At 41.8% G+C, this 25,155-nt stretch overlaps 1 protein-coding gene across 3 annotated transcripts in view; it reads left to right on the top strand.

Annotated features, from left to right (window-relative positions):
* Positions 1 to 2,604: 2,604 nt before the first annotated feature.
* The window catches only part of SLC12A2 (solute carrier family 12 member 2), a 59,761-nt gene continuing 37,210 nt past the window's right edge, over positions 2,605 to 25,155 (top strand). For 2 of the 3 annotated variants that reach the window (XM_027712560.2, XM_027712558.2), the window contains exons 1-4: positions 2,606 to 3,469; positions 22,267 to 22,386; positions 24,121 to 24,196; positions 24,799 to 24,894. In XM_027712560.2, the coding sequence (XP_027568361.1) occupies positions 2,969 to 3,469; positions 22,267 to 22,386; positions 24,121 to 24,196; positions 24,799 to 24,894 (793 nt within the window). In that variant the 5' untranslated portion in view covers positions 2,606 to 2,968. Of the gene's footprint in view, positions 3,470 to 22,266; positions 22,387 to 24,120; positions 24,197 to 24,798; positions 24,895 to 25,155 lie in introns of all 3 variants that reach the window. The other variant, XM_027712559.2, reaches the window with a different exon arrangement.

The following is a 25,155-nucleotide window of genomic DNA, read 5'->3' as shown; positions in this document are numbered from 1 at the left end:
GTTCGAAAAATCTGCCAAGGCATCTTCAGCTTTTTTTAGGCATATACACATCCCTAAAATTGAAATACTTCTTCCTCTAATTAACTGTTACGGAAAAGCAAGCTTTGTTTTACAGCTCTAGTCCTTTTCTGTTGGATTATGTCACCAGGTTTGTTAATTGAAATAAAACAGCAGAGAAGTGGTGAGTTAGAAAATGCATGTTGGCACTCAGACTTTGCTAGGCAGAGGGGGAAAATATACAAAACTGCACACTAGGGAAAAAAGAGGTTTGGAACCAAGAAATACCAACTATAATGTCATTGAAATAAAGAGGTGCCATTGCTCTAGAGGCCTAACTGAAGTGAACGTTTGCTAAATGATTTTTACCACCTAAGCAGAGTTTTGAAGACACAGCCCCCTTCTGATATTCTGTGAGATACTGCCTTCAAGTATAAATACAAAAAAATACACAATGAAAATCATTGGTGAGTCCCTGCTTAATTTCTGACTATGGAAGCTGAAGCATTTGACTCACATCTGAGGTTTCTTTTCACACCCTCAGAGCCAACTTTCTATGCTTTAATGGATTATCCAGGCACTTTTATTCCAGTAAGAGCAGGGAGGCAGAATGACCCCACTTTTCAAATTAAAGAACTGTGTATACTTTTGAAGAAAGAATGAGCTCTAAAAGGATAGGGATGAAAAACTGCAGCAGAAAAAGACATTACTGACAGTAGATCTATCATGCAAGCGGTTTTTACAGTACACTTGGCAGAGATCTGGAGGCTGGAAGGTGAAAAGGGGGATTTGGGGTGTGTGTGAGGGAATCTGGGGGTGCGTGAAGGGTATGGGGGGTATTTGAGGGGGTCTGGGGCCAACGACGATGGTTCAGGGGCTGAAGCATCTCTCTTATGAGTAAAGCCTGAGCAAGCTGGGCCTGTTCAGCCTCAAGCAGAGAGCTGAGGAGGGACCTCATCAATGTGTGTAAGTATCTGAAGGGGGGGTTGCCAAGAAGATGGAGCCTGGCTCCTCTTGGTGGTGCCAAACAACAGAACACAAGAGACAATGGACAGAAACTGATGCCCAGGAAGTTCCACCTCTACATGAAGAACTTCACTGTGTGGGTGACCGTGCACTGGAACAGACTGCACAGAGAGCATGTGGAGTCTCCCTCACTGGAGATATTCCGAAACTGTCAGGACACAGTCCCACGCCATGTGCTCTGGGATGACCCTGCTGGAGCAGGGAGGTGGGACCAGCTGAGCCACTGTGGTCCCTTCCAACCTGAACCATTCTGGGATTCCGTGGGGTGTTTGAGGGGGAGCACGGGGTGTGTGAGGGATGGGGGTGTGTGTGAGGGGGTCCAAGGGGTATGTGAGAAGGTACCTGGGGGGTGTGAGAGGGGTCAAGGGGTGTGTGACGGACCGATGTGTGTGTGAGGGGCCCTGGGGGTGTTTCAGGGGTCCAGGGGTGTTTGGGGGTCCAGAGGTGTTTTAGGGACTGGGGTGTCTGTGAGGAGATGCTGGGGTGTATGTGAGAGACTGGGATGTGTGAAAGAGTCTGGGGGTGTGTGTCAGAGATCAGGGTGTGCATGAGTGGTTTCAGGGGGTGTGTGAGGAGTTCAGGGCGTGTCTGAGCATCCAGGAGTGTCTGAACCGTTTTGGAGGGTTTGGGTCCAGAGGGAGTGTGAGGGTTCTGGGGGTGAGGGTCCAGGGGGTGTGTGAGGGAATGGGGGGAGGTGTGAGGAATGAGGGTGTGACGGGACCAAGGGATGAGGGGTCCGGGGTGTATGTGAGGGGTCCAGGTGTGTGTGAGGGGTCAGGGTGTGTGTGAGGGACTGGGCTGTGCATGATGGGGTTCAGGGTGTATCTGAGGGGTCTGGGGGTGTCTGAAGGGTCTGGGCAGTGTGTGAGGCGGTTTGGAGGGTTTCTGAGGGGTCTGGGAGTGTCTGAGGGGTCTAGGAGCATCTGAGGGGTTCAGGGTGTGTGTGAGGGGCATCAAGGGGTGTACAAGGGCGTTCACGGAGAGCCTGAGAGAACCAGTTTTGTGAGGGGAACCTGGCGGGGTGTGAGGGGGTCCGGGGATGTGTGAGGTATTGGGGTTGCGTGAGGGACTGGGGTTGTGTGAGGGGTCCAGGATGTGTGAGAGGGTTCAGGGTGTGTCTGAAGGGTCCGGGGTGCGTGTGAGGGACCGGGGGTGGTGTGGGTGGGATCGGGGGTGCATGAGGGGGTTCGAGGGGTGCCTGAGAGGACCGGGGGTGTCTGAGGGGTCCTAGGGAGTGTGTGAGGGAGATCGGGCATGTGAGAGGGGTTCGGGCTGCGTGTGAGGGACTTGAGGTTGAGTCCGGGCGGTGTGAGGGGGCTCGGGGATGTGTGTGAGGTACCGGGGTTGTATCAGGGACCGACGGTATGTGAGGGGGTCCGGGGTGTGTGAGGGAGTCCAGGGTGTGTCTGAGGAATCCGAGAGGGGCGTAACGGACCGGGCGTACGGACCGGCCGCCGCCGCACCGCTCTCGCGAGACGTGGCGTCGGCCGGGGGGGCTGTGCCGGGCGGGAGCGCGTTGCGGCCCCCCCACCACTCCCGTCTTCTCTCCTCCCAGCGGCGCCGCGGGGCGGATGCGGCGGGGCCGCCATAGTGCGGGCGGGAGGAGCCGCCGCCGTCCGCCCGGGGACGCGCTGCCGCCACTCCCTCCGCCGCAGCCGGGAGCGGGCGGAGCCTGTGCGGCGCCGCCGGTTTTATCCCCAGCATCCCTCCCTCCGCGCCAGCGGTGCAAGCTGAGCGCGCTCCTGCCCGGGCACAGCGGCATCGGGCGGGAGGGACCGGAGGCGCCGGCGCCGTCACCGTCACCTGGCGTTGCGGTGGGGGCGGGCCGCGGCGCTGTGTCTGCAGTAGCCCCGGGGTGCTGCTCGGGCACTATAAAGCTGCGGGAGCCGCCTGCGGGGGCAGCAGCAGCGGCGTTCGGAGCAGCGGAGCGAGAGGGAAGGAAGGCATGGAGGGCAAGCGGGCGGCGCCGGCGTCTGCGAGCGATGAGGGCGCCAAGGATGCGCTGGGCAGAGCGCTGGGTCCCACGCCGAGCCAGAGCCGCTTCCAGGTGGACTTGGTGGCCGAGGGGCCCCGCAAAGCGGGCGGGGACGTCGGCGCGGCGGGGAAGGGCGGTGAAGAAGCCAAGGGCAGGTTTCGCGTGAACTTCGTGGACCCGTCGGCCGGCGGCGAGAGCCCAGGCGAGCCCGGCGGGGGCGGCTCGGAGAGCGGCAATGTTAGCGGCGTCCAGAACGGCGGCGACACGGTGATGAGCGAGGGCAGCCTGCACTCGGGCGGGCACCACCACTACTACTATGACACCCACACCAACACCTACTACCTGCGCACCTTTGGCCACAACACCATGGACGCCGTGCCCCGCATCGACCACTACCGCCAGACGGCCGCCGACCTGGGCGAGAAGCTGCTCCGGCCCAGCCTGGCCGAGCTGCACGATGAGCTGGACAAGGTGAGAGAGCGGCCCCCCGGGAGCGAGAAAAAGCTAAAAAAAAAAAAAAAAAAAAAAAGGAGAAGCTAAATCTCGTCCAGCCTCAGGGAGGCGCAGACAACGCGGATGCATCTCTGGCGCCTCGGTTTTATTATTTATTATTTTTTATTTTTTCGTTTCGTGACGCAGTGATAGCCACCCCCCTCATCCCCACGTGTTTTTGGGAGATGGTTCCCCCCCCCCAGTGCGAGAGGTATTTAGAGATGTAGGTCTGTTCGCAGCCGAGCAGGTTTTCCACTTCCATATCGCCTCCGGCAGATAGGGAATTAATTCCCTATTTGGGGAAAATGGGGCGTTTGCCATAGGTATTAGTCTGGGAAGGGGACTGGAAATGCTCGGAAGAGACGCTTAAAATAAAAAAAAAAAGTCAAAAAAATAAGGACGGTCCTCCTGTTTATCAGCGGCCGGAGGTTTGTGTCCAAGCATCTGCAGATCTGCATCTGATCGGATCCGGATCAGATGCTGCGGGATCCGCACAGGCACAGATCCTGAACGAGCCTTTCCAGGGGTGCTGAGCGGCCCCATTGTCGGTGTCAGGGCTTCGGACCTCAAGCTTTTTCTATTTCGGACTACTAAGTCGGTGGGTTACAGTGGAAGCTGTTTTTGTGTTGCAGGCTGTCTTGGCTAAAAGGCGAGCTTTAGCCGAACGTAGAATTAACTTAATGCATTTTTTTTAAACTACCATGATTAAATTAAAGCCAGATAAACCTACTGTAGTGCTTTTGCCTCTTAGTTTTTTGCTGCGCTCCAAGAAGCCCATGTTCCAGTGGGGTTTTTCAGCTGGGTTTAGAGAAGACAAAGGAGCATGTGGGCCACGTCCCAATGAAGAATATTTTGTTGCCAGAACTTTTTTCGTCTCACCTTTCACTCCTTATAGGTGGCGTTCCATGGGGAAAGTCTGTTCTTGCCAGACTTTCACACCATTATTAGGCTGTTCAGTACTGGTTTGGGTTGGGTTTTTTTGTTTGTTTTTTGAGGAGGTTGTGGTGATTGTTTAAGTCCATTTTTTGAAACTGACTCTTGATAGGAATAATTGTTGGATGTATTATAGAGATACTTCATTGTGGCATCTAAGATTAGTTCTCCAAATAACTGCTACCTGTAACAAGTTACTCCTGCCTTCTAGGTCCCCTTCTGATGGAGTTAAATGATGTTCTGTAGTCTGATTTTAAGTTAGTATAAAATAGAAATAGGCAATTACTCTCTTGTGCATGGACTAGGTGTGCTATAAATAGAACACACATATGTGCACTCATAATATATGTGAAAACATAGCGATTTCCTGCCCCTTTCCCTGAATTTCTGACTTCTGGCCGGGATGGGACGCCTGGGTGTTTAGATACTCCTCACTGTAAGCAGAACATTGCTTAAATTTCTAAGCTTGGCAGGTAGGTTTTTTGGTGTATTTAGGTTGCAGCAATCATGAAAGCTTTTTAACACCATTAAGAAATTCAAGTGCAGAATCGAATGTATTCTGAAACTGTAATTTCTAGAATGGTGATATCTTCACTAAGAGGAAACTCATGGCAAGCAATTTTCTTTGTAGTTTATGGCATAGAGGAGTGGTAGACAACCTAATTACAGGATCATTATCAAAACAGTTTCATTGTGAGCATTAATTAAGTCAAATCATTAATTTCTTAAATGTCATGAATTTGTTCTGCAATGTGGATAAATGTATACATGAAGATTTTTTTTTTAAAAGTCATGCCCTGTCTGCTGTGGGTCCTCCCCACCTCAAAAAAAATTATTGGGGATAGAATATGCATTTTTTGGTTGCATTTGATGTCTAGTATCAATTTTAGAAAGGGTCGCAAATATAAACTTCAGAATTTGAGTTGAAGTTCAATGGAGTAACACAGCTATTCTGTTGTAGGATGTTTAATTTCCAAAGCAGTTCATGTATTGGCAGCAATTTAGGTTTATATGAAGAGGAGAGGCCATTATTTTTGCTTCCAACTTAGCAAGACATTTTCCAAGGTGAAGTTAAGAACACAAAAAAGCTTTTAATAAGGGTGTGTCATGCATAGTAATAGCACTGGATACCTACATTTCTCCCAATCTCAGGGGTATGAAATACATCTCTGATTATGTACTTGATTTCTGGACACAGTGCTGATAACTTCTAAATCAAGATGGTACTGTACTTCTCTGTAGAAGATGTTCACAAAGCTATTGTGCTTTTTTTGCTGTTTTCAGGGGGCTTATTGTCTCCATTCCCAAAGTGACTTCAGTTCCTGCTGACTAACAATAGTGGTCTCTACTGCTAAATAATGCAGTGCATTAAAGAAGATATTTTCAGTAAGTGGAAGGGTTAAGATCGCTCTTTAGCTGTGGATTTCATACTAATTTAACAGGTACAGCATGTCTGTAAAGGGCAGCTGGTACAAACATCTCCATACCCTTATATAAAGTTTACTCTGTGTGAATACCTATTGTTGTGCCTGTGCTCTTGACCCAGGGAATCAAGGTTGGCAGTGACTTTGTGTTAATCCAAAACTGTTCACTGTCAACGTGGTTCACTGCTTTGAATGCAGCAATTTCATCTTGCAGTTAGAGTTTGTGCTATTCTGTTTGCTTTCAATAGCTAAATAAATGTCAGGGAGTGTTGGAGCATTGTTGCTGCTGATGCCAGTTAAAGAAAAAAATTTTTTTTCACTTAGGTTTGTTCATTATGTCTAACTCTTCTACTGATTCTGTTCTCACAGAAAAGCACTGTTGGAAGAAGATGCACTGTTTGAGGAAGATGCACGTACATGTACACAAGGGGTACCGTTTCTCAAGGGTTTGTCTTGCAGTCCGAGCAGGATAGGTCATTCCAACAGTGGCTGTTCTAACAGAAAAGAGATTGCTCTTGAATCTGGTTTTGTGAACATGGCTGGGTGATGCTGCAGTACTCTGAGGTGGATGAATTGCATAATGTTGATCTTGGTAGATCATTTTAAATTTCAAGGGAGGGGGTCTTGTTTTAGTATGTCATTGGCTGCCAAGTATGTCATAGCCAAGATGATCAATCTGTTCTGACCCAGGTGGTGTGCATTAATCTTACTCTGCCTTAGAAATAGAGGGGATTTTGTGATGGGGTTACAATTGCTTATGTCATAGATGAGGGGGATGCTTTAGTCTCCAGAGATGCAGAGGTAAGAGGGTGTTTATTAGCAAAGAGGTGGGAGGGGAACCAGCGTACTGTGACACGACAGGCAGGTTTTTGTTACAGTTGTGGTGTCCCCTGCCCTCCAGAGGGAATCTGCCTTCAGACAGTAGGAAGAGTAGAAGCGTCCTTGCTTTTCTTGCTTTTCTTGCTTTTTTCCTTTTCTTGCTTTTTTCCTTTTCTTGCTTTTTTCCTTTTCTTGCTTTTTTCCTTTTCTTGCTTTTTTCCTTTTCTTGCTTTTTTTCCTTTTCTTGCTTTTTTTCCTTTTCTTGCTTTTTTCCTTTTCTTGCTTTTTTCCTTTTCTTGCTTTTTTCCTCTTGCTTTTTTCCTTTTCTTGCTTTTTTCCTTTTCTTGCTTTTTTCCTTTTCTTGCTTTTTTCCTTTTCTTGCTTTTTTCCTTTTCTTGCTTTTTTCCTTTTCTTGCTTTTTCCCTTTTTCTGGATTTTTTTTCCTTTTCTGGTTTTTTTTTTTTTTTTTTTTTTTTTTTTTTTTTTTTTTTTTTTTTTTTTTTTTTTTTTTTTTTTTTTTTTTTTCCTTTTCTGGATTTTTTCCTTTTCTGGATTTTTTCCTTTTCTGGATTTTCTTTTTTCCTGTCTTACAGTTTAGAAATATCTGTTTTGCCTGGGTCAGCTACACATGTATGTAAAGATACAGCCTGTAGAATGCATTTCACCTGCCTTCATGTTCCTAAGTTTGTCAATTACCATGGCATAATGTCACAGACCTGGTTTTGAAAGGGATCTACTCATAAAGTATTCAGAATTGCACAGTGTCGTCCACTGCTGTGCTTTAATTTATGATTTTTCTGTATAGATTGAATGAATTGTGGTGCTTTTTGGTATTTTTTTTTTAATACTAAGGCTTTGCTGTATGTCAGTGATTCTAATATGAGCTTTGTGCCAGCCCTCGCAGCCGCGTTGAGTGGATCCGGTGTGAACCAAGCCCTCTACTGGCAGCTCTGCTCTGTTGTTGGTTAAATACTCACTGAGGGCACTGACAGGCTCACAAGGTAGTGATCTCAGAGGAAGATCTTCACACCACCTCCATCCCCCCGCCTCAAATTATAAAGCAAAACAAAAAGAAATCCAAAGGCATTTAAAAACACGAGTGTGTTTTGCTTCCTCCTGCGTAAAAATTCATGCACCTGAATTTGTCGTCTGAATTTGGAGACAGAAGTAAGAAAGAAGGCATTACTGATAGTCTTGATGCAGAATTGAGGGGAGGGGGTGTTTGTTTGTTTTCACTGAAGTTGGATGACTATAAATTCTTTAAAGTGTCTTTCTGGCTTAGATTAGTATTTTCTCAAGCATTGCTGTTTTCCATCTTACTTAAAATGTTTAACGTAATTGAAAAGGCTCTGTATGGCACTACTTTTTAACAGAGTGTATTCTGTCTTGAAAATGTTAAATAACTGCTGCGCCTCTAATATTTTTATTTCAGTTCTTGGTTTGTCTGCTTGGGTCTCTAAAGAAAGCAGAACTCAGCTAAAACTGCATAAAAAGCTAAAAGCTGATTCTAGGTCATCAGATTAGCTGACCGTGATAATTATGTAAGGTCTGTCTCTAAAAGCTCCTTCCTCCCCTTACCCATAAGACTGAGACCCCCTTGCAGATTGTTTTTACTGCACTTCCTTGCTGAATCTTTTTTGGTGTCTATAGGTCTCTTATTTCCTGAGTCCCTGTGATTTTTTGATTCTGATAGCTTTTCCTTCTTGCTGTCCTTCATATATGTGAGTAGAATTCAGACTTTCTTTCTGAACTTCACTGTACTAAAATAAAACAAGACACTCTTAGTCTTGCTCTCTGTGATCTTGGGATATTCCAGAAGCCTATAATTTGTAATTCTACTCTTTAATCACTTTTGAACAGCACTGATCTTAATGTGCTTGTACTCAGATGAGGCTTTACTGACACCATGCAAAGTGATGTTTTTACACTTTTTTAATCCATGTGGAAAATCCTCACTTTGCTTGTATTTTATAAGGACTATGTATAATTTGTATTTTTACATTTCTTGATATTTGTATCTCTGTGAGAAGTTTCCAGTCCAAAACACCTGTGGAATACTGAAACACTTGAAACTGTCCTCAGCAAACTGCTACTACTGTTCTTACTACTTTGTTTTTGTCCCAGAGAAGCTGGAAATAAATGAACCCTGCTCACAGTTTATAGTTTCAGAGCACAAGTTTGGACTCCTGCTGAAAGGGGTGAACTTTTGTACCCTCATAGATCTTAGTTGGTTCTAGGAGGTGATCTGGTTTATAGAAAGCCAGCACCCCCTCAGCTGCAAAATCTTACATTGGATGTGGTGATTCAGTTCCCTGATCCAGTACTCCAGTGGTGTCCGCAGTCCTTCAACTGCACACTTGCATCAATAAAAAAGTTCAGGTGTGCACTCCTAATATGCATGTATTTATTTACTTAAAAATTTTATATATATGTACTACTGTACAAGTATTGTGTATGATACAAAGTAAAACTTCAAGAATTATATAAAAATGAAATAAAAATATTTTTTATCTTTATTAACATCATGCAAAAGAACCTGAAAGAACAACACTAACTTCTCTCCAGATGGACGCCTTTTTTTCAGCATAACGTATTTCAGAACTGGTTAAAGGGGAAGGTGCAGCAGAATAAATCTTCATCTTCATATTAACTTTTTTCCCATTTGGTACTGCACTTGATTAGACCTCTGATAATTTTCATTCTTGCAGAGGAGGAGCTTGGCAAGATCAGTATCTTGGAGTAATTTAAACCAGTGTACCACATCTTCTGTTAAATTCTTCAGATTTTTTCCAAAGCCTCATACGATATCCATTCATGAGCAACCACAAACCTATTTCCCCCACTTCTTGGTATAGGTAATAGCAGTCACACTATGGTCACTTGTCACTACTAACAATTTTTTTAAGTAGTTGACTTCGAATGGTTTGCCTTTCAGTATTTTGGAAGCTATCCGGGTTTTGCAGTTTAAGTGCATGGAAGTGCATTTCAGCATAATGATTATGCCTGACCACCTTACTGAAATTCCTTTTTATGCATAAAAACTAACTTAGGATGCGTTATCTGTGGTCTTCAAACTTAACTGACTCGTGATATGATGATTAAAAGAGTAGAAAAATTCCTACCCTCCATTTTAGTAGGGAGAGTTATCTCTTGCATCTTCATTTTGCTAGTGAACTTTCCTTCTTTGAATTAACAGTTTATATTTCAGATTATTCAGTTGTTTGGTGGTGGGGTTTTTTTGTTGTTGGTTGTTTTTTGTTTTGTTTTTGTTTGGGGGTTTTTCTGTTGTTTGGTTGGTTTTGTTAATTCAAAGAAAAAGCCATGTCTGTTTCATCTGTAAAATAACTGTGGTGCTGGATTAGTGTTTCAGTTTAGTCTGACAGTTTACATGGCAGAGACTCCTAAGACTATTCTGAGTAATGCTGCTTTTGAACTGTTCAGCAACTTTGGTTGTGCCAGTACAAGTGAGTGCTGTGCTGTGTGAATGTACCAGCTCTGCTCAGTGCTGGCTCAGAGGCTGTGCTATGCTTGTATTTGCCACTTCATGGCATGGCGTTAAAAATTCAGGCAGTACTTAGATTTTTAGGATTATTTCAGTTGGCTTTTTAGCCTGTTGTAAGACAGTAGGTTAAATGTAATTTTTCAGGAACTGACTGCACTTGGAGCTAGACCTCTAATAAAAATGGGATGTTCTATTAGGGTAATTGCTGCAAAGAGTCATTGGCTCCCTATCCCCCACCTCAAAGTGCATCGTTCTGTTTTGCAGAAGTGGATTAAAAAAAAAGGTGTTAAGAGCAAGAATGCCTGAAATTAACCTGGTTTTGGAGGTGGAGTATAGAATATGACTTGTGTGCTGGTTTTTGCTGGGGTAGAATTATTTGTCTTCCCAGTGGATGTGTTTGGATTTGTGCTGAACACAGGGTTGATAATATGGAGATGTTTTTGTTATTGCTGAGCTCACAGAGAGATAAGGCCTTTTCTGCTTTTTGTGTTGCCACACTGGCAAGGAAGTTGGAGGTGCATGGGGATTTGAAGGAGACACAGCCAGGATGGGTGACCCCAGGTGGCCAGAGGGATATTCCAGACCTTATGGCATCATGCTCAGTGTATCATCAGCAAATTTGCAGATGACACTAAGCTGCAGGGGGAGTGTTGATCAGCTGGAAGGCAGGAGGGCTCTGCAGAGGGACCTGGACAGACTGGGGAGTTGGGCTGATTCCAGCGGGATGAGGTGCAACAAGGCCAAGTGCTGGGTCCTGCACTTTGGCCACAACAACCCCCTGCAGCGCTACAGGCTGGGGACAGAGTGGCTGGAGAGCAGCCAGGCAGAAAAGGACCTGGGAGTTTGGATTGACAGGAAGCTGAACATGAGCCAGCAGTGTGCCCAGGTGGCCAAGAAGGCCAATGGCATCCTGGCCTATATCAGGAACAGTGTGGCCAACAGGTCCAGGGAAGTGATTCTTCCCCTGTACTCAGTGCTGGTGAGGCCACACCTGGAGTGCTGTGTCCAGTTCTGGGCCCCTCAGTTCAGGAAGGATATTGAGGTGCTGGAGCAGGTGCAGAGGAGAGCAACGAGGCTGGTGAAGGGACTCAAGCACAAGTCCTATGAGGAGAGGCTGAGGGAGCTGGGGCTGTTCAGCCTGGAGAAGAGGAGGCTCAGGGGAGACCTCCTCACTCTCTACAACTCCCTGAAAGGAGGTAGCCAGGTGAGGGTTGGTCTCTTTTCCCAGGCAACTATCAGCAAAAAAGAGGGCATGATCTTAAGCTATGCCAGGGGAGGTTTAGGTTAGATATTAGAAAGAATTTCTTTACAGAGAGGGTGGTCAGACATTGGAATGGGCTGCCCAGGGAAGTGGTGGATTCTCTGTCCCTGGAGGTTTTTAAGATGAGACTGGATGTGGCTCTTAGTGCCGTGGTCTAGTAACCATGGCGATAGTGGATCAAGGGTTGGACTTGATCTCGGAGTTCCCTTCCAACCCAGCTGATTCGATGATTCTATGGTACAGTGGGGGGAAGGAGGAGGAAAGGGGGGATGTTTGGAGTGGTGGAGTTTGTCTTCCCAAGTAATCTGGGACCCTGCTATCCTGGAGGTGGCTGACACCTGCCTGCCCATTGGAATCAGTGAATTCATTCCTTGTTTTGCCTTGTTTGTGTGTTTGGCTTTTGCTTTCCCTGTTAAACTGCCCTTATTTCAACTCGTAAGTTTTCCAGCTTTTACCCTTCCCATTTTCTCATCGATCCCACTGGTGGGTAAGAGTGAGTGGCTGTGAGGGGCTTGGTGTTGGCTGGGGTTATACCACAACTTGCAAATCTGGTGTGCTCAAAACAGCTTCTTGACAAGATTGAAATGGATTCTCTTTTGTACTTAATTTTGCAGAACATTGTATTTCTTGGACTGTAATTGAGAATGCAAAACTGCTCTGCAGGAGACTTGCTAATTGGATTTACTTCAGCCCTTGTGCAGTCAAGTGCTGCATCTGCTTCATTCTGGGGTGTTTCAGGCTTATGTGTTTCAGATGCTCATGTGAAAACTTTCCGTGCTCTGAGCCTGGATGCATTTTTCCTGGTAGTGTGATTTCTCCTTTCAGGAGAATGGATGTCAAAAGGAATATTGCAGTCAATGTGCAGTAAGGAATAATTACTCGAGTAAATCATTCAGAGTACAGTGGTTCTTCTGGAAAGGATCAAATACATTAATGGCCTGTCTTCGCGAGCGAAGATTTTTGGGAAAGGTCATTAACCCTTCCAGCCTGCGCAGTGGATTTTTTAGGTGAGACACAGCGTGCGCTGAACTGAGCCCACCCTTTAGTCCTGAGGTTCATCTGCCGGGGCCGAGCAAAGCTTGGACGGTGGCAGTGAGGTCCCCAGGATGTAGGTTTGTTTAGAGTGACCTTCTCTTAGGTGGATTGCCTACCAAGGCTGACGAGCTCCACCTGCCCAGGGGGCCGGGAATCGAACCCGGGTCGCAGAGGTGAGAGTCAGGCACTCTAACCACTAGACCACCAGAGGCCCCAGATCAAATACATTAGTGCAGAAGGGAAGGTGCATTCTTGAGGTGTGAAGTAGACTACCTGAAGTCTACAAGTAGACTTCCTTCTAAGCTGAATGGATTGATTGCCCCGACACTTGTGCAGGAAATCATGCTTCCTTCTGGCCAGATTAGTGGTGCACTTTTCTGTTAATTAGAAGTAGAGAGACAGGGAAAAGAAGTTTGGGCTTTTCTGGGGAGAGACTTGGGCTTTTTTTAGTGGTTTTGATTTTTGTGGGTTTTTTGTTGTTGTTTTGGGGGGGTGTTCATTTAGTGGTGGGTTTTTTTACTGTGATAGACTGTGTTGACTATTTCTTGTCAAAAAGACCTGACTTTGCCTATAGTATTTCTGGGAGTGTAGACCATAAGCATTGTGGGTCTTCCATGGGGTGTCCACACTGCAGAGCTCCTGAACAGAGGCCTTTTTTTCATTTGTCTCTAATTCTCATGATCAGCTTGCCCAGAGTTTTCATATCATCCTCTGCCTATGGAGGAATGTATGAATCAAGGTGTGAAGATGTAGGGAGTTTTCTTTATTTTGCTAAGTGCTCTCTTTAATATTTTTGGTATGGAGGATGAAAATATTCTGTATATTTCAAATAGGAAGGATAGTGCTCTTGCATATGTGCAGATGTAAACAAAACTTTGCTGCTGTGTCACATGCAGAAACTACTTCAAAGGAATTTGTCTGGTCACACCATACTGACTGTGGGCTTTCAAATTTCAGACTTAAGTGCTTCCCTTGGGAACTTTTCTTTTGGAAATATGGATAGTCCTTTCCCGTCAGAAAAGTTGCAGAGATTTGATTCTGAATGTCCTGTGCTGATTTCATGACAAGCAGATCAAATGGTATTGACACTTGTCACTGTTTCCAGAGACACTGTTTAGTAACCTGCCTTGTGAGAGACTTTATTTTGATGTGATGCTTAGGAAAGCATTGAATCATTTTGCTTAGAAAAGGCTGAAAACTCAAAATTCCAGTAGAGAAAGTATACAGATGAAGGGATGAGCTCACCCTTGGAGTATTACACAATGTTCTGATGCCTGGATTAGTTGGGTGACATAAAAGGTTGGGGGGGGCTGTTGGGCACTGCCATGGCAATCAAGGTCATCAGGATCACTCAGGAGCCAGCTTCTGTCTATTTTCACCAACTTTCATGGCCAGTCTTCGCGAACGAAGATTTGGGAAAGGTCATTACCCTTCAAGCCTGCGCAGTGGATTTTTTTTTTAGGTGAGACACAGTGTGCGCTGAACTGAGCCCACCCTTTAATCCTAAGGTTCATCTGCCGGGGCCAAGCGAGCTTGGACAGTGGCAGCGAGGTCCTCAGGATGTAGGTTTGTTTAGAGTGACCTTCTCTTAGATGGATGGCCTTACAGGGCTGACGAGCTCCATCTGCCCGGGGAAGTCCCCTGACCGGGAATCCAACCCGGGCCACAGCGGTGAGAGCGCCGCATCCTAACCACTAGACCACCAGGGGGCCCCTTTCACCAACTAAAGTACTCTTAAGTGTGGGCAGTTTTGCTGTTACTTCACTTCTGAATTGATTCCACACTTTTTTCTTCAAGCAGAAGTCTACCAGATTGCATTTTGCATCCATCTCATTTTAGGACAGAAGGATGGTAATCATCTCCTTAAAGAGAAAAGCCTTCATGTAGTAAGCTTAGAGATTTGTCAGGAAAACTGTGTGCATGTACGACATTAAAGTGGGGCTAATATTCACAAACAAAGCTCCTATCTATGTAAGCGTACCACCTAGAAAGAACAAGGATTTTACTCCTAAGCTGAAATCAATTGCCTTAGTAAATTTCTTGATTAACAGTCTTGCTAGACTGGTTAATGCATCATCCTACTGTAAGAGTTGGAAGGATGAGTGTATGATTTTCCCTGTAAAAGAATAAAAGTAAAAATGGCTTTTAAAATAAGTATATATATATATATGCATACATACAAAAAGTATTGTTTAATGTTTCTCTGTTAAAAGCACTGAGTGCAAGACAGAGAAACACAAGCTGATGGCAGAGACGTAGCTAATTTTTCAGTTGACATGTTAATTGCAACTATAAATTTCTTCTGTTTAAAATTGCTCTGCTGTAATCAAAGTACAGCACTCTTTAATTTCAGCTTAAGATAACATTAATGTTCTGTGTTTGATGCAATCTGTTTTAAAATCTGTGGAAGTGGATGCCAAAGGCATTTGCTGCTATGTTTTAAATGTGTAATTGTAGAGAAGGTGACATAGGATTTCCTTTGATTGAAGTGAGTAACCAATGATTGAAGCTGTTCATGTTTGATTCCAAGGAATCCCGAGTTTTAAAAACTGACTGTTTTGTCTGGGCAGTTTATCTCCAGTTGCTCCAGGTAACTTCTGGATGCCATGTAATAGGTTAGTAGGCTTTTTCTGCGTTATGACTGTAAAGATGCTGGAGTCGGAATTATGGTAAAATTTACTAACAGAATTTGTAATTCTCTCCTGTTTTATAACCAAATAGTAAAGTACCAAAAATGACCGCTGAAATTTCTGAGCTGCTGTCAACAAACAATGATTAGCAGTATTCCCTGATAGTTTTTTGAGTTTGTTTTTTCAAGAAAATGCAGAAAAGATGCTTAGGCAGACTGAGGTATGAATATGTCCTCTGCCATGTTTTCCTTTGCATGTGCTACCTGACTGGGGTTTTTCCCCACTGGTAGCAGTATTAACCAGTCCAGCTTCCCATCTAACTCCTGAAAAACCTGAACACCTGAATCTATTTTCTTAACTTAAAATTATTTTTAAGTTATTATTTTAATGAATTATCAGAAATTTGTAAACTGTCCCAGGTGTCTGTGAAAGATACTGGCTTGATGAGTAGCAGTTTTTAAGTGAGAAATAATGCTGTTTGAAGCATCAAAGATTCAGACTTTTACTTCTGTTGATAAGATGTAAATGGTGTAATTAAGATGCAGAAAGTCATAACCTGCTTTCAGTTTTAGAATTTACGCTTTCATTGCACTTTCATCAGAATGAGGGCTGTAACAAAGCATTAGTTGAGAGTTGTTAACAGTTGTTCTTCGTTTCCAAACTTTCTCATTATAACCCTGCCACTATCCTTATTCCAGCAAAGTAGGAACAGTGAGGAATGACTAGAATTGCATGCAGTATTTAAAGTTTGTGTGTACTACGGATGTGTATTGTGGTTTTTTTCCCATTTGATTTACTCATTACAGGATTATTTTTGTAGTTTTATAGGCTTTTCAACTGTTACTATGTAGAAAGGTGATAGGATTAGTCAGAAAAAGTTCTTTCAAGGGTAGTGGGAGATGTAGACAGCATACTTTTTTTTTCCTTATGACTTTGCTTTCATAGACACTGACTTTCAGTTGTGTCAGTTTCCAGTCCCTAGTTCTAATAAACATTATGCTATGTTAAGATTCTTCTGCATTGTTTGATAGGTCCAGTTAGCAAATGCCTTTCTCAAGAAGTAACCGTTTCAGTCAGGTTTGGATATTGGTTTAGTTTTGGGGGTTTTGTGGGAGGGAGGCTTAGGTGTAGTGAAAAAATAGCTCTTTGCCAACAATGGTATTGCAAGTGTTATTAATTTACAGAAGAGCCTGTCCAGTCAGACTGTTCTTTTAAGAGAGTGCTATGTAGAGTAAGATATTTTGAAAGTCATTACCTATGATACTTCCTCCCTTTTAGAGCTTATATAGAGCTTAATTTCCTTACATGCACAAAAAAAAAAATCCACTTGAAAACTGTCAGACCTGGCAGAGGTGTTTTTCAAATTTAGTATTAAAAACTCACTGTGATTTTTTGATTTTTTTTGTTAGTCTATAAACAAAGGTAAAAAGGAACAGTGATTGTTTGAAAAACTGGTTACAAACAGTAGTCAGTGTCACCAGGTCAAGTCAAAGACTGGCGAGAACTTATTTTTCTTCTCATATATTTCAGTACTGAAATACTTCTGAATTTTGTTGCCTGACCAAGATTCCAGGCTTTACTTGATAAAGTTAATGGGTTAAAGCATTAATGACAGGACTGTCTGGTGTCCCTGGACAACAGTCTGCTTAAAACCATTCAATAGATGTAGGTGTTTTGGAAAGGAAGCTCAGTGCTCTTGATTTCTTTCACAGCTGCTTAGATAAAAGCATTAAAACAAAAACAGTTTATCAAACTGACCCTTAGGCAAAAACTGGGATTTCATGACTGCAAGCATTAGCATGCTGCAAAAGTAATGTTTGAAGAACAGATTTGTTTGATACTGTTTGGTGTCCTTCAGACAGCATTTAATTCTTAGTTTATTATTCTTTATCACACTTTATCGCACAGTATCCACTGTATCAGCCAGTATCACACTTGTACTGGTACAGACTGTTTGCAAAAGTTGTAATTGTTATATTAGAAGTAAACAACTGTGCAGCAGAATTATTCAGTGCAGTTACTCTATGTGTGCAATACATCTAGCACTTCTAAAATATTTTATTCAGATAATTAGAAATGTCATAAGTGGTGGGAGCTAGAATCCAAAAGTTCATTCCAGCAGGGAAAGTGGAAGGTTTGCTCTTTCAAGAAAAGATAGTAGGTACTGTTTAAAAATCATGGTGTTAGTGTAATCTGAGGCAAAATGTCTAGTAATTCTGCTATATTTGGATAACTTTCTTTAATCTGTCATTGTTATTTGCTTCATTGGATAAAGTGTGTTTGAATGAGAGAAGCAAAAAACCAAATGTTCATAAGCTCTTTTTCTGTGTATGTTTTGAGCTGTGTTAATTCTGAAAGTATTCTGTCAGGTTATGCAGTCATAGTCTTAACGGTGTGCAGCTGTAGAGTTGGGATATCTTGAGAGTATAATCTCTACAAGTAGGGATTCTTCCTCTATTCAGACAGCTGGCATGCTACATCTGGATCAATACATTTTACTGCTTTCTTCCTTCCACAGTAAGGAATATTTCAAAATGGCAGTGCCTACAAAATTTAACCTTTGGGAGATGAAAACAAGAAATTGTCATGGTAAGATGTGGCAAAGAGCTTGTCTGTAACACTGGAAGCTGCAGTGAAAGGCTGCAGAAGATGTGTGAAAGTTGCCCTTGTGAAGATGGGTTCCTGCAAACATCTCTGACTTCAGATCTCCTGCTCTTGAGGCTCTGACTGCAGCTGGTGGGAGAGAAACCCGTTGCTGTGCAGAACTGTTGTCAGTACCTCTTGGGGAAAGATGGTTCTCAGGTGGCTTCTCTTATTTTTTTGTTCTCAGCAAGCATGTTAAATGGTAAGAGCACTGTGCTCAGTGCCAGTATACATAGATGTAAAGCAGTTTTAAATGTAAGCAGCTTCATTAAATGTGGTGGAATGCCATTTTTATATTTCCTTGCAGGAACTGGAGCTTGGAAATATAAGGCTCTTAATTTTCCTTAACATGATAGCATAAGCTGTTGGAACCAGCCTCAGTACTATATCCTACTAAGAGAGAAAAAGCTACTGTTTTGAAGCCTTTCTGAGGAATTTATATAAGAACTCTGTACTGTATGGCATGTGGTAACCCTGTAACTGGTCACACTTGAGAGATGGAAAAAGCAGTTAAATGCTTTAGTCTCAGCTGCTTCTTGGGCATCCTCTTTCCACACAGGACTAAGGGTAATTGGATGGGTTAGCTAAAGGTTAATGACTACTAGGGACGTACCAAATCAGGCAGTCCACAAAGACAGTAGTCTGCCTGAAGTACCACCCAGTAATCTTACGCACAAACTTGCTTGTTGTCCTGTCCTTTACTTGGGGCTTCCAAGTTGTGATTTTTGAAAAGAAAACAAGAGCAGAAGACTTCACGTCTGTTTATTCTGGTACTACCTCCTACAGTTCAGTATAGCCAAAGTATGTTGCCATTAAGATGGAATTCAGATAGGTTCATTACGAACATGCTGCATGACATACACCACTATCAAGACCTCTTAAGTAAAACTAAATGGCAATTTTTACTGATTAGAAACTTTCCCATGTACTGCTGTACTCCAGGCTGTATGTGAAAGATCACTTCTGGCTACCAAGTATTTTGTCATTACTAATCTACGAGGCTATTCACAATTGGCACAAATAGCTTATTGTTATGATCCAGTACTGGAGATGAAATAGTAGATTATTTGTATTTTTCAGATACTGTGAAACAGCAATGCAAAATTCTGTGTAGGAGCAGAAATTAACTATTTCTTGTCTGAAGTCCTCTCAGTGTATGATAAATTGTCAGCATGTAAATGTATCTTACTTTTCCTTTAGCTGTGTAAGTGAACACCGTAACTGAGTATTTTTGGACTGATTATTTTGATTTAAAAGTTGTGTCAATAAGGGCATTTCTGATCTGAAATGCTAAAACCTCTTTTCTTTCCCCTATTGTTACACCTCCTCCAAATCCAATCTGTTTATGAACAGATGTCCTCCAGTCTGTTTATGAAGATCTTATCGTACATGTGTTGCTGTTCTAAAATAGTTCTGGTGCAGTTTTTTCCATTCAGTATGTGACTTGAGTAGAAGCATTGTATCCTCATGAGTACAAGCATGAAAAATACTACACTGCTTGATTTACAGCTGAAACCACAGTGGTGCTTTCTTAATCTTGCATTAGAGGGCTGAACTTAGAGCCTTATGTAGTGGAATTCTTTTGTGCCCACACTCTGTAATATCTGTTCTCACTGGTGCTTTATTGGGCGCCCACTAGCACTGATAACCAGGAGTAACCTTTCAGTTATTACATTTTGCTTGTGCTTCAAAATATTTTCCTAAGAAATATTGCATTGTGTGGAGAGATGAGACATACAGAACAAAACTTCCTTGTGTTCACAGTGTGCTGTCCTGGGGCTGATCTGGTAACTGATAACTCAGAACACCAGTTGTGAGCCATTATCTCCTTCACGGAGTACAACAGGCTGAGCTATGGGGCTTTTTCGAACACTACAGTAAAACATGTAGCTGTGACATGATGGTTGAGGTTGGAAGTGACCTCTGGAGGTCACCTTGTTGATTTGTGCAGATTCTGCCAACACCTGGCAAGCCACATTCACATGCTCAAGTATATGCTTCTTCCTTACATTAGATAATAAGATATTCTCCACCTTCTTGTAGAACATAAACATGCAGTAAAAAAACTCAAAGCTTGTTTAAAAAAAAAAAGGAAAAAAGAAAAAAAACCATTAACTACTTTAGTCCTAAACCACTATTTTAGGACATGAAGATGCAAGATGCAAATTCCTTCTGTCCTTCCTCGATCCTCCCTGACTAGTCTTTTCAAAGAACAGCTTTGTTGTTTCTATTAGAGACATTATGTTTGTTTTTGTAATAGCAGATGTTGTCTAGTAGTGTCAGTTTTCTTGGCCAGAGCTTAAAAATTGCATAGGTAACATGAATGTTACAGTGTAGATTTGAGTTTGTTGCAGGTATAACGTGATGGTTTTCTGTGAGAAATAAGAATGTGTTTTATATGAAGAAGTAATGAGTGGTTATACAGTTATGTGCTTGACTGGCAGTTTTATTGTAGTTGTGAACATGTTTTGTAATCTTTTCTTTGTTCTAATGCATCTTTGTTTCCTCCCCACTTCTGAAAGTGGGTGGGGGAGAAGTGGGGAGAAACTTCTGGTGAGTGCTCCTGGAAACAGCAGAATCTGAGGGAGACATGCATACTAGAAGGATTTTTATGGTTTACTCCTGCATTTCTAGGCCACCAGATCACAGCAGTAGGTCTTCTCATCCTCTTCTGTTGTGAGCCTGAGTAGGGGGCTTTACGTTTCCTTGGTTCTGGTTTAGGCAGGTCAGCGTATCTGAAATGTAGCAGCATGGTAATTGTCTTTTTTTTTTTGGTCCTCACTGTTCTTCTACCACTCTAATGGATCTAAATCTACCACTACTTGATTTGGCTTGAGTGCCTGAATGCAAATAATCAGCAAATCAATAGATTAATCTGGTCAAAGGCAGTGCAAATCTCCAGAGAATTACAGCCATTAGTTAGTTCTCTTTTGCCCAGAAGAGCTGCAGTTCAGCAAACTGTATAACTCCCAGTGGTTATTTTTCTTTTTGTCATGTGTTTAATATATGTAATACAGTGTATATACACGCACATATATATAAAACACTTATATGTCTATTTTTTAAAAATCCCTTCTGGAGTCGATAAAATGTGCTCTTCGAGAAAACTCACTGTTAAAGGTAATGATCTGGAAACCGATCGTGATTCTGCCTAGTGGTGGAAAGCTGATGCCTTACAGGATCTCCAGATGTGTTGCAGGTACACATGGCTTTATGAGAATTTCATAATTCAGAGTCAGTGAGAGAAGCACTGACATGAATATGTCAGTGGATAAGGTTGACATAATCCGATTTTTTTTTTAGATCTGTTTTGTGTGTTTACTGCTGGTTATAAGGGGCTATAGGTGGCATCCTTCATAATAGACAGGTTTAGAAATATTTTCTCTTGATTCTGTACTTAGAGTATATTTGGTATTAATGCATCAGGAATATAAATAATTTATTAAATACTTTACCCTAATTTTTCTTCAGCATGGCACATACTTCTTGAAAGCATTGTTTGGGTCCACTCTATTTTGTGTTTTATTTAGCAAATGTAGGTTCTGCCCTTTACCTCATTGGGATTGAACCTCTAATGGTTTAAATGTTTTCTAAGCTCTCTGGTTTGCATCCAGCTTCATAATACACTGCTTGAGCTGGTTTGTTAAATGGTATTCAGAGTCTTTCTAGGGTATCCATTCTTAATACTTGTTGCCTTGGATAATTAACATACTTTGCTTAGAGTGGTTCTTACAGCAAATGTATAAAGTCATTTGACTTTAAATGCTCAGGTGTTTGCTTGGCTTGGCAAAACAAAACTGCCTTTCAAGTGTATATAGACATAATTTTTAATATATATCAGTTAATATTTCTGCATTGTGAGGTTGGGAGTAAAATTGTAAAGAAAAGCCCTGAGTTTGTCCATGGGACTGATGTTTTCTGCATCTATCATCCTTCCCATTTAAACCGGGAAAAGTGGGAAGAGATTTCTCTTCCCTCCTTTTCCCTGAAAAGCCAATCTCCCACCCTTCTTCCCACCAGAGTCACCTTACAATGAATAGTAGAATAGTTTACAGAGAAGTGAATAATATATTTCCTGAAAATTTGATCAAATGACAGGTAGGTCTGAACTACAGGAAACGCTACAGCTGACATCAGTAACTTGTGGTAGAACAGTAAATGCTTCCAGATTAAGAAGTAAAACCTCTTGTGCTGTAGAAGTCACTGCATTTGAAATCTTCTAACCATTTTTCTAAGAGACTAAGTGTTTGGTTTTTTTAGGGGATGTAGAACTGGTTCTTGAAAATACTTATTACGGTGGCTTCTAACAGTTTGCTCTTGTAAGTTTGTTACATTCTTTGAAATCCGAGATGTGCGTTGTGCAAAGAACATAAAGGAACAGCTCAAAACTTCAGCTGCGTCATTCTTTAATTTTTCTATTTATACAAGTAGATGGGTTGGTTTTTTTTTTTTACAGCATAAGTATCACATGCGCACTCCGCTCTTTCAATCACATAATATATTAACTTTTTGTTTGTTTGTTTTCCAAGGAGCCTTTTGAAGATGGCTATGCAAATGGTGAAGAAGGCACCGCAGCCGGGGAAGCAGCTGTCACTTACACACCTGATAGCAAAGGGGTGGTCAAATTTGGATGGATAAAAGGTGTATTGGTAAGTTTGATGTATTATACTTAAGTTTCTTACAGATATAATCTTTCTAATAATCATCTTTTTTGAGAGGTGTTGTGATAGTGCAGTATAAACAAAAGATTATATGTATGAGAGATGTGAAAATAATTTTAGGAAGGGTTGCTCCAACTTTACTGAATTTTAAGGAAGTAAGTACTTCAGGACTTCAAGTTTTTAGGGGATTATGGTTTCTTAGCACATTTTAGAGTTTAAGTTGCATAATTTCCAAGAAGGAAAAAGATCATGTTAAGTATTCATATGTAGTAAAAAAAAATTTATGAATTTTAAGTGACAAATGTAAATGGAGAGAATACACTTAATGTGTGTCCACTTTGAATTGGGACTGCGTGAAACAAAAAATAATGTTTTGAGGAGAATACCTGTCTGTATATAACAAAACTTGACCAGGGTTAAATATTTAAATTTTGTTGAGCATGTTACAAAAAAATCATCTTCTAAGCTGTAGAAGTCTTTGACACTAAATACAATGTAGTAATAGTGAAAAAAACTGATTTGGAGTGGTGAAAAATTATGGGTTGCATGGGAGTTTTTTATTACAAGTACATATTAATATATTTTTAGTATTTTGGCAAAGAGAAACCATGGTTAATATGTATTCTCCAAAGCTCTAAGAATTTATAGTGCTGGCTGCAAACAAGGCAGTTGGTTAAAACATGCTGAACTCAAGCATTCAGAATACCTAACTTTAGTTCAGCTAATTTCCACTGTGCATTAGCAACTTCCTAACAAGTCTTGAAGTAGCTACATTCCCTGCCTTGAAAGAAGGAGAGTGTCTGTGGTAGCTGTGAAACTCAAATTCTGTATAGGACTATTCTCGTAAGCAATGTTCTGATATTAAAGAGTTACAGGGTAAATGTTGCTGAAGGTTTCTTCCGAAGTCAGTTTAAAATTTTCTAGATGGATGATCTCATTTTTAATGGTTTGGAAGTTATAGCTAATATTTCCTAATAAGCATAGGCTGCTTGGATGAATATTTTCAGCTCAGGTGATCTGCATTTAGCAAAAGATTTGAAAACTTCTGTGGTTTGGAGAAGGTCTCCCTTCTCTTCGCAGGATTGATATCCTGTTGTTTAGGTAAGAGAGAGACCCAAGATTTGTTTTTATTTTCCTGTCTAAAATCTACACAGTGCAAACTCTACTTTTATTGGGAGCTAAGAGTTTTAAATGCAAGGATTAAAACAACATGCAACCCTCCATCTTGTTATTGCGCAGCTGTGTTGTAAGACACATAAGTTTTAGGAGTGAGAAGTTGTAGCGGTTGTTTAAGGATATTGCTTTAGTGCATTTCTTTTTGAGAGAGTTTTGTGGGAGATCTGAACTGGGATTGTAGACCTCACAGTCATAGTAGACCTGTGTCTTGTTTTTAATTATGTGTTCTGTAGTATGCATTTTGGATCCTGAAGGTTGGGGTATAAATTATTTTTATTGTTTGGTGAAGACATACTGCAAGTGTCAGATATTGAATTAACTTTATCTGTGTTCAAGGTAGTAACTTCTAAATTTTATTTAGGTTCCTTTTTTTTAATCAGATGTTAACTTGTCTAATAACAGAGTCTATTCTTGTGAAATAATTTAAAAAGTGGTGAGGAAAGACAGCAAGATAATTTCAAGAATGTTAAAAACTGAAATGAAAACCTAGTGAAAATGACTGCAGATGTAAGACCTAACCATTGTAAAATTTCTGTTTTCTATTAGGTACGATGCATGTTAAATATTTGGGGGGTGATGCTCTTCATCAGACTATCATGGATTGTAGGACAAGCTGGGATAGGTACGTGTACTAATGCTGTTATTTTATTTCACTGACTTTTAAATGTGATCCAAAAGATCCTGAGCTTACACTCCAAAAGGAGTAGAAAATGACCTTGATATTGCCTATTTTTATGGTAATTTACCCTTATCAAAACTAGAGGCACGCACTTAGACTTTTTCATTTAGGTATAAGGCATGTAATTTAAAATGGGATGGGCATTTTTAATTCTTCAGTGAACTGTAGAGATAAACTTTTGATCTCTGGTTATTGAAATTTGAGTATAGACCATGTAGCATATAAACAGTTCTTTTCAAAGACTTGCCTCAGTATTGGACTGCACAAAATCTCTGATCTGCAAAAGGATTATGTTTTCTTGAAGCTCGGGGATGCAGCTCTTACCTTGCTGATTTAAGAGAACATTAACCCAGTTTTATTTGTATCCTGGAAACTTCTCTTTACAAAAGGGGAGAGGAGAAGCCATTTACCTGAATGTGTAGAATCATGCACAGTAAATTTGTGTTGTTTTTGGAAGATCAGGTATTTAAATGGAGTTAAGTTGAAAGTCTGTATTCTTTAATACCATTGGGCTTACACTGTTTCTCCCCCCCTTTTTCCAAAAGGTCTGTCTGTCTTGGTGATTGGAATGGCCACTGTTGTGACAACTATTACAGGACTCTCTACTTCAGCAATAGCCACAAATGGGTTTGTGAGAGGAGGTAACCCAACTTTCATAAAGTTTTTAAAGCTTTCCTCACCATGAAGTGCACACTTAAAGGTTGCCGAGGAGAAGAGTCTTTCTGTATTTGACTAAACAGTCATATAAATGTTTATTTATCAGCCAAACAGTCACGTAAATAAACAGTCATGCTAACAAAAAAATCAATAGTTAGCCTGCTAATTTGATCTGACTAGTGGCTTCTTTTCCACTGTGAAAGAAACATTATTCTTAACTTTTAGGATACAAAGATTTTTAGGGA

The sequence above is a fragment of the Pipra filicauda genome, unplaced genomic scaffold (assembly GCF_003945595.2).
Source record: "Pipra filicauda isolate LSUMZ 115617 unplaced genomic scaffold, ASM394559v2 scaffold168_size1973030_pilon, whole genome shotgun sequence".
Taxonomy (NCBI): Eukaryota; Metazoa; Chordata; class Aves; order Passeriformes; family Pipridae; genus Pipra; species Pipra filicauda.
Note: the sequence above shows the minus strand (reverse complement) of the source record. Positions and strands in the feature narration are given on the sequence as shown.